The following is a 9,256-nucleotide window of genomic DNA, read 5'->3' as shown; positions in this document are numbered from 1 at the left end:
GAGTCGCAGCATCCGGAGCAGATGCGGAGGGTGCGGAGGATGCTGGTTTCATAAGTTATCGATTGAAAGGGAGCCAGGGTGGGTAGGAAGAGGGTTTCAGTCGCCATGGCGACCGAACCTGCGCCCTGCGACTTGAACGTTTACCTTAATGCCCGGGAATTACGGGACGTGATTTTCACCCCGGTTTTCTCCACCCTCTTTCTCCCTTTCTCCTTCGTCGAGGACGCTTTAGGCGATAATGTAATTTTATCTGCGCCCTCCTCCCTCTCGCTCGACGATCTTCCAGAGGCGACACTCTATTCTCTCCCTCCCCCCCCCTTTCCTCCCTCCCTCTTCTTGCCACGGCGGTTCCAGCGCGACGATCCAACGAGACAACGTTTTCTTCGGCAAACAACGTTAGTTCATTGGCCTGAGGCGAGGAATTAATTGGATTCCCGGGAAATTAATTGCGGCAAAAGCCACCCCCGGCTGGAAATTAGAGAGACGTGGAATTTTCGAGCCTGGACGAGGCTCGTGCATCGTTGTTGGAGGAAAAATTCTTGGCTATTCTGGGGAGAGGAAGGGGCTGAAGACGATAATTTTTTCCCCCTCTTTCAATCTATTCTCGCGTATGAAAATTTATTTACGAGTAATTCGAGAACGAGTCTTTTTTCCTCTCTTCGTCCAATGTTTCATATTTGTTCGTTGTTATGGATCTCATAATCGTGTTTATATCGGTTTATAATGGGAAAAAATCAGATGGATAAAAAGAAGAGAGAGCAAAGTTGTTGTATAAAAAAAATCAGCAAGGGTGAAATTTTCTTAAAGAAGAAGAGAAAATCTGATCCAGGATCGCGTTTCACTCCCTGGCTAGCCACCCCCTCGGGGGCTGTGCCAACACAAGACCGCATTAGCTAACTGCGCCCTGATTCGTCGTCGGATCGATCCCAAAAACGAGGAAACTTAACTCGAATTACGTCACCGGGAAGACGCTTAATTCTGGTTAAAACGGTGTCGATTTTACGACCAGGATTCAGAGATGTGTTAACGATCGAAGAAAAGCGAATTTCGAGAAAAGTATTATTTATTAAAATACATGAAAATTTTTACCTTGGTAATTTGAAATTTAATATCAAAACGTGTGAACTCGTCATAGTAATAAAAAGGAGAAAGATCTTCTTTTAAATTTAAAAGCGAAACAACGCAGAAAGACTTGCTTATATTCAACCCTCGAACGACGAAGGAATTTATCTTATCTTCTTTCCGTAATCTTCCACAATTTAAATAAAATTTCCTTGACAAAAATTTTCCCGATATACAGAATTAAATCAACCCTCTCCTCTTCTGAGTCAGGAGCAAATTATCAAGGAATTAGTCGCAAATTAGGTTTCGCCAATTTCGCGGAGAAAAGAGCAGTTCTCGGGGCGAGGAGAGCCTTAAATTACTACTATTTGTATTCTCCGGAGGAATCCACCCCCGCAGGAAAGGCGGAGTCTCGATTCCTCGAGAGGGATCGTGATACCGTTACCATGGAGTTATGTAAATCGTCGGATTACTCGTCCCTGCAAATTGGAAATAGGGGTTGCGACACTCTTCCAGCAAAGAGACATTCTTGTCGAATTTCATTGAATAAACAAATGATGGTGATAAACAATTTGAAAAATGAAAAAAGCTTGAAGAGCCTTCTTCTTTGTGATATTTTTGAAAAAGTTTTTAATCGAGTAATGTAAAATAGAAATTAAAGAGGGGAAAATTAACTCTTCGCTTGTTGAAAAATTTTGGAAAGTGTTAATTTTTGCAAAATACAGAAGAAAGGTTTTTCGGATAAATAAAATTCGGAAATACTCGTGTTCAGAGACAATGCTCAGGATCAGACGTTGGTGTAAAGTGGCTATCATCCCTGTTGCCGTAACGAGGATCGTGAAACAGGCGCAGAATCGTCCCAGGGGCCGTGTTACACGCATTAACTAAACGGCAGCTCTGATTGGCTCCTTTCTACGAGCATCAACCCCTCCAAGAGTCAAACTGTTGGGGTGGAAGATCTCCTTATCTCCAAAGGTTTGGGTGGAAGAGGATGAAATAATTAATGGATGAAATATTTCTAATTAATTTATGCATTTACAGGAAAGGAAAATTGGAGAACGAATTTTATCTTTTGGTGTTATATCTCTCTGTTTATTTTTTAAAAAATTTGGAAAGAAAATTTTAAGATTGTCGAGTTAACTTCAAAGATAGAATATCTTGATGCATACCGTTTCATATACATATTTCGTTGAATTTCAAATTGAAAAAAAAATTTCGAAAATAAGTATTAAAATATCGATCCCTCTTTTATTCGCTCCATTTCAACTCGAATCGGATCAACGACGCGAAGATCGTCCATTTTCTTTTGCCAAGATCGATTAAAGATGCATCGATCGTTCTCATTTTCACGCGTAATATCATAAATCGCGGATATCAATAGGTTAGCCGATCGAATTTGATCGTAAAGGAAGGATGTCTTTCGCGGTTCCACGTAAATCAGCGTTGGAGCAATGGTTCTATGAACCCGAGGAGGAACCCGTGACCTTTGACGATATATTGTTGTATCTGGGCAAGTACAGGAAAATAACTCGATCTCTTTTAATTTTCTCACAAGTTTTTATCAACTTTAGAAAATATCGAGAAATTTAATAATTAATTAATTAGCAAATAATTTAGGAATTGTGGATAGATTAAAATAAAAAAAAATAGTGATATCGTAAAGATAACGTTAACCAATTTCTAATTGTAAAGAAATTGTATATTGACTTATAGTTTCTATAAGTCAATCTTCCCCACCACTTTCTTTATTCCTCTTGATCTTGACTTTACAAATATATTTCAACTAGGCGAATTCGGCTTGTACCAAAGATTCCTTTTCATCATGCTCATGTTGTTCTGCTTCTTCCTCACCTTCGTCTATTTCACACAATTGTTCCTCATCGTCGTGCCGGTCGAGTTTTGGTGCGAGATGCCGATAGTCGAGGGCTTCACCTCCGAGGAGATAAGGGACTACATGGTGCCTAGCTCGTACTTGGTCGCTTACGAGGGGCACGATTTGGCTTACTCTCGATGCTGGATATACGACGTGCCCGTGAAAATAGCGATGGAGGCAAAAGAGCCCGATCCAAACTGGCCTATGAAGAAATGCCACGAATGGCACTTCAAAACGAGCCCATTCGACGTGCCTTACATTTCTGTCGCTGCCGAGTTTGGATGGGTAACATCCCCTCACAACCTCGCATAATATACATGATAATTTTTTAGGGAATAATAATAATATCGACGTAATTCTCCAGGTTTGCGACGACGCGTACAAAGTGACACTCGCGCAGAGTATATTTTTCAGCGGCTCCATCCTCGGAGGTTTGATATTCGGGTGGCTGGGCGACAAATACGGAAGGATCCCAGCCGTTGTCGTGTCCAATTTGTTGGGATTTATCGGCGGCCTCTCCACCATATACATCCACACGTTCTGGCAATTCTGCCTGTGCAGGTTCATCGTCGGCGTGTCCTTCGACAGCACCTTCGTGTTCGCTTACATATTGGTCCTGGAATACGTGGGCCCTGGCTGGCGCACGTTCGTCGCCCACGTCTCGTTCGGCCTGTTTTACACATTCGGGGCAATATGCATGCCCTGGATGGCCTACTTCATAGCGGATTGGAGAACGTTCGCTCTGGTGACGACCGTGCCCCTCGTCTCCGTCCTGATAGCCCCGTTGTTCATCCCCGAGAGCGTCAGGTATATACGTATACATCATATCGACGTTTAAGGATTCGAGTTTAAAATGGTGGAAAAATTTTGCAGGTGGCTGATCGGAATGAAGAAAATGCGAAGGGCGCTAAAAATTATTTCGTTGATCGAGAAAATAAATCGAAACAAGATACCCGAGGACGTGTTCGAGGAATTCCAGGAGGAGTGCGAGAAGGATATAGCCATGATGGCCGAGGACGAGATGTACACGTTGCTCGATCTGTTCAGGACGAGGCGTTTGAGGTAAGGGCAGGCTATATGGGGCGAAAACTATATACCACCTCGTACTTTCCTCCCTCTTCGTTTTATCAGAAGAATCACCATCCTACTGACGACAGTGTGGGGCATAATCCAGATGTGCTACGACGGACACATAAGGTGCCTGGACGCTCTCGGCCTGGACGTGTTCAGCACGTTCACGATCGCCTCCATCACCGAATTCCCGGCTGAGATGTTGGTCGTTTCCACCCTGGACACATTCGGCCGAAGGTGGACGTTGTTCACCGCCGTCACCGTCTCGGCCCTGTTCAGCACGTTCGCCGCCCTTGTGCCCACGGTGGGCCTAGCTTTCGCCTCGTTCGCCATCTGCAGCCGCCTCTTCATCAACGTGGCCTCCAACATCGCGCTTCAATACGCGGCAGAGCTCCTGCCAACAGTTGTCCGGGGCGAGGGAGTGGCGTTTATACACGTGATGGGATACGTCACCTCGATATTCAGCCCCTACATCGCCTTCTCCTCCAAGATAACGTACAACATGCCCATGATCATACTCGCCATATCGTGCTACCTCGGCGGGACTATGTGCCTTTTCCTGCCTGAAACCCTGATGGAACAGTTGCCCCAATCGTTGGTGGTAAAGAGATATATAACCTAACCTAAAATTCCTTCTTATGGAAATTATTTTCTTTCCTCGTAAATGATTAATTATGTATGTGTGGTTTATTTAAGGACGGAGAGTTGTTCGGGATCGATCAAATTTTTTGGGAGTCGCCATTGACGAGGAAGAAACCTTTGGAGCCGATAGGACACCATTTGCACGCGAAACGTCCGACCAGACGACCAGATCTGCTGCGAAGCAGTATGGTTTCCGGTTACAGGGGCATGGAGAGACGACACACCAGAATACAAGAGAAAGTGAGCGAAGTAAGGCTCACTCAGCAGAATCAGTAAAGAAGATAATTTTAACATTGGGAGAAACACGTTTTTCGTGTGCCAATTATTGTTCAAAATAACGAATTTTATTTGTATTTATTATTATACAGTATTAGTACAGATTGATTCATTCGAGTTGCCGTTTTAAATTTAAACTTAATTAAGATTAAATTATATACTTTATTTATCGCTTAAAATTATTTAAAAATATGATGATAATAGTGTAGCGTATGTGATATGGATACATTGTGTATACGAATAAACAAAGTTTGTACGATAAGAGCAATTATGAAAAAGAAATTTCTCTCTTTTTTTTTTAACCTCATTCAACAATTCATGTTTCAGTTGTCAATATTTTTTATTGTTCCTCTGGCAAGAAAAAATCATATTCAACGATACAGTTGTATCTACGAATATTTAAATTTGCATAAATATATCACAATCACTTTCAAAAAAACATTTTTTCGCTGCTGCGTTTCTTCCAAAATTTCTCACGTCGAAAGCATCGTGTAATTAATAACAATTAAACGAGCAGGAAACTCCTAGGTGGACAGACGTTTAGTTAATTGCCGAAATTAGCGACGACAGGGGTCCTCGACATGTGGACGGCCACATACCTCGTATCTCCTTTCACTTTTCTTTGAAAACGCATAAATCCGCCGCTGGCGTGGCTTTTCTTCTTGTTTCACCCGCGTCCCGTGTGTCACCGTGGGTGGTTGACTAAGAAAAGAAACGTTGAAAAAGTGAGAAAACGATCACAATTTACTCTGGAATTTGTCACGATCAGTTTCAAAAAGAAAAAAAAGAATTCTCTAAAAATGAGTCCTTCTTTATTATCTTTCCCTCTCAAATGATTTTCAATAGAAATAAATCAAGTTTCTTCTTTTGTGTTCGTGCTCCTTTGTAGATAGAAAATTATAAAAATTGAATTTACCTTCTTTCCTGCACACATTTTATAAAATGACAAATGCGTTCGAGTTCAAATAGTTGGAGCGTAATGTTGAGAGATGAGTATAAATATTTTGAAAAAAAATTTTTTTTCTTTTATTAAATACTTCATTGAAGAGAATTGATTGAGAAAGTTTCGATACGGAAGCGAGATCGAGTGAGATTTGAGATTGATTTCGAAAGATTGTTTAGAAGAAAGGAGTAAGGATGTATTTTTCCAAGTCGGTTCCTCAGCGTAACGTGTGAAATCCGAGAAGAATTCATAGCTCGTCACTTGAGACGACTAATGGGCCCATAATGACCGAACAACGTGTCCGGGTCGCCAGGCACACTCAGCTTCGTCAATCATGCGGAAAATAAAGAGCTTTTGACTTTAAAGTGCTTCATGATGAAATTTTATTCTTTCCATTGTTTCTTCTCATATTTTGTGCCGGGCAATATTTCTTTTTGCGTTCAAATTTATCACAGATTTAAAATTATCCTAAAATTATCCAAAGTTAAAATTTCTCGATTACATTTACGACAAATTGTGCTCTCTCGAGAAGAGCATTATTTCTGATTAATTCAAAGTAATCAAGAAATAATTCAATCAAAGACTACTATTCCAATCTAACCTCTTTCCTTTCTAAACTTCACAAATTCATCGTCCACAAATTACTCAAAGTAACCCAAGAATAATATATCTTTCCCACTCTAATCTCTCTCCCTCGAACTTCGTTTACGGTTTATTTACAAAACATGTTCGATCACTTGCCCGTAAACCACTTTACCACAGCTAAAAATAACCAAGAATAATATCTCTTTATCCAACCTAACCTCTTTCCTTCGAACTTCGTATTCGCTCGAACTACTTCCTCCACGAGATAAGACACGCTTCGAATTAAAATGGATCAAGAAAAAAAGAAAACAGACGATATTCCTCGAAAATCGCGTTTAACCACCTTCGATCCCCCCCACACGGAGGAGGAAAAATAATCTCGATCCGGTAGAGCGCATAGTCGGTTTCCGTATCTCAAGGAGCAATGGCCGCGCGTTGACAGTGGAAACGAGTGCGAGCTCGTAAACGCGAGATTGCCTGGCCGCTTTACGATCTTTCTATCGCGTTTTCGGGATTATTTGAGAAAATGGAATCCTTTGTAAAATAGGAGGTGGCGCCTGTATAGAGATTCGCCTGGATAAAAAAAGGGACGGGACGAACGAGGGGTGTGTAAGCGTGAAATGCAAACCAGCTGGAAAATCGTAAAGAGCGGGGGAGTGTGACGAAAACGTAATCGGCGCGGCTGGTCGAAACGCCGATGGTGGGCGTTGCACTTGGAGAAAGGGGATGAAAACGAGATATGTGGTGTGTATGGCGGGCGTTTTATTGCGGCCGCGTCCTCGGAACGTTCTCGTAAAAAAAAAAAAAAGAACCATAAGTTGTAAAAGTTTCACCCCCTTTCTCTCTTATCGACTTTTTTCTTTTTTTCTTCCCAACTCTCCTTCCTAACATTCGACGCTAATGAACCGTGCGTGTTGAAAGTGAGATTAGAAAGGGTGTAATCCCCTTTTCTCCTCGGTTCCCTTATTGAAACTATGTTACACTAGTTTTTATTTTCGAGGGAAGGAGGAGTGGTTAAGCGGTTTCTTTGCTGCGTCTCGGAGAGGGAAGAAACTTTGTCTTCGGGATCGAAGAATTATTTTCGACATTCGATAAAGTAAGATAAAAAGAAACAAACGTAACTCACCTTTCCAACCATCCATCATCATCCTCTTCTCTCAACGACTGGCAAATATAAACCAGAAATCTCGCGATTCCGTTTCTCGACCTGAAAACGTTCTCTGTACCGTTCTCTCTGTGCAAACAAACGATCATCCTCCCTACAGGGTGCAAGAGCGCGGCCCCGAGGAGGCAAGGAAGAGAAAAAAAGGAAGAAGGAGAAGAAGAAGAAAAAGAGAAAACGTGGCACACACGTGCGCCTGAAAGCCGACTTTCCGGCCAATTTGCGCCGATAAAACCGAACGCCGCGCCACGCAGTGGGCTCGAAGGCAAACAGGCCATGGCTACCATTGCCGAGGACGCGTCCCGCCACGGCAAACCGGCAATTTTCACCTTCCACAACTATCGTTTCCCTCTCTTTCCACTTCGAAACGATCATCCTCTTCGAATGTTGCACGGCCGCCTCCCGGAACGATCCTCTTCTGCTCCCTACGTGATTGCTCGCCGGCAACTACTGTTTGTTTAGCAGGCCACTCGAAACTGCTCAAGATTTTCGCAATTTCCGCCGCGTTCCACCTCTCTTTCGCGCGAAATGCTTGGTATTTTTAGATTTTTTTCTCTTTTTTTCTCCACGATTTGTTTACTTTAGCTTCGGTTTTCAGTGCGTTTACAGGAGTCGTTTCGTGGCGTCTTTTGTTCTCGGCTTTTCCTCTTGTTGTTGAGGAAGGAGTTGTTGGCGTTCGAGAGGTGGAGGAGAATTACGAGAAGCAGAAATTGTGTCCGCAATCTTGTTTGAAATTTGATGTAATCAGTTTAGTTAATAATCGTGGATATTTTTGAAAATGAACTTTTCTGTTTTCGTTCTTTATAAATCAATTGCTTCCTTTTGTAGATCGTAGTTCTTGTAGAAACAAATATTGATAAATTTTGGAAAAATTTGTCAAAAATTTCTACAATCTACCCTTTTATATTCTTCCTCTCTTTTCCATCGATTTTTGATCCTCGATTTTAGCTTGTGAAATCGTAACAGGATTTTTTTCTCACGTTTCTTTCGCGTTCACAGAATTTATTATAGGGAAGAAGAGGGATTGGAGTTTGAAAGTATGGGATTACGTGGAAAACGAGGAGCCTGAAATTGTGCCCGTAATTCTGCGTTGCGAGGTTTACTGCTGTGACTGGCCAGGTTGCGCAGAATCGAGCATCGTTCGCCAAAATGGAGGAAACTTCTGTGGTTTCCGGTATGTAGTCGATGGGGTGAGAAGTGTGGACTAAGCTCGCTCCCGTAGACTCGACGATTGTTCGAGTTTATGACCGTTGATGGATGCTCTTCCCCAACGTTGGAATTCGATTCTCCTTTACCTCGTCTTCGAGTCGACCGAGTTTTAATTCATTCTCCAATACTCGAAAACTTAAAAATTTCCGAATTTTAAAATAACAAACAGATGGAACGATCACGATTTAAAACTTTCAACAATTCAAATTAGTATTTTGAACAATTTACAAATTTTTATTACCCAAAATCGACAAATAATACTCCTCCAAAAATAAAAAAAAAAAAAAGAAAAAAAAAAGAGAAAAAACTTCAACACTCTCTAAAAAGTTTTTCCACCTCTTAACAAAAGATCCTCTTAACGAAACTCCTTTCTCCGAGATTTTAAGTAAAAATAGTGGGGGGAGGAGGAGGGGGAGAGAGGGAGGGAGGGAGG

General features: G+C 41.9%; 1 protein-coding gene across 1 annotated transcript; it reads left to right on the top strand.

The window, feature by feature from the left end:
- Window positions 1-2,183: 2,183 nt before the first annotated feature.
- LOC107997965 (carcinine transporter-like) lies at window positions 2,184-5,572 on the top strand. Its single transcript, XM_062085292.1, has 5 exons — window positions 2,184-3,220; window positions 3,300-3,742; window positions 3,809-3,997; window positions 4,067-4,607; window positions 4,703-5,572. Exons 1-5 carry the CDS (start codon window positions 2,885-2,887, stop codon window positions 4,922-4,924), a joined length of 1,731 nt encoding a protein of 576 aa, XP_061941276.1. The 5' UTR covers window positions 2,184-2,884; the 3' UTR covers window positions 4,925-5,572.
- The last annotated feature ends 3,684 nt before the right edge of the window (window positions 5,573-9,256 follow it).

This window comes from Apis cerana, linkage group LG15 (assembly GCF_029169275.1).
Source record: "Apis cerana isolate GH-2021 linkage group LG15, AcerK_1.0, whole genome shotgun sequence".
Taxonomy (NCBI): Eukaryota; Metazoa; Arthropoda; class Insecta; order Hymenoptera; family Apidae; genus Apis; species Apis cerana.
The sequence above is the reverse complement of the archived record's forward strand: the minus strand, read 5'-3'. Positions and strand labels throughout refer to the sequence as shown.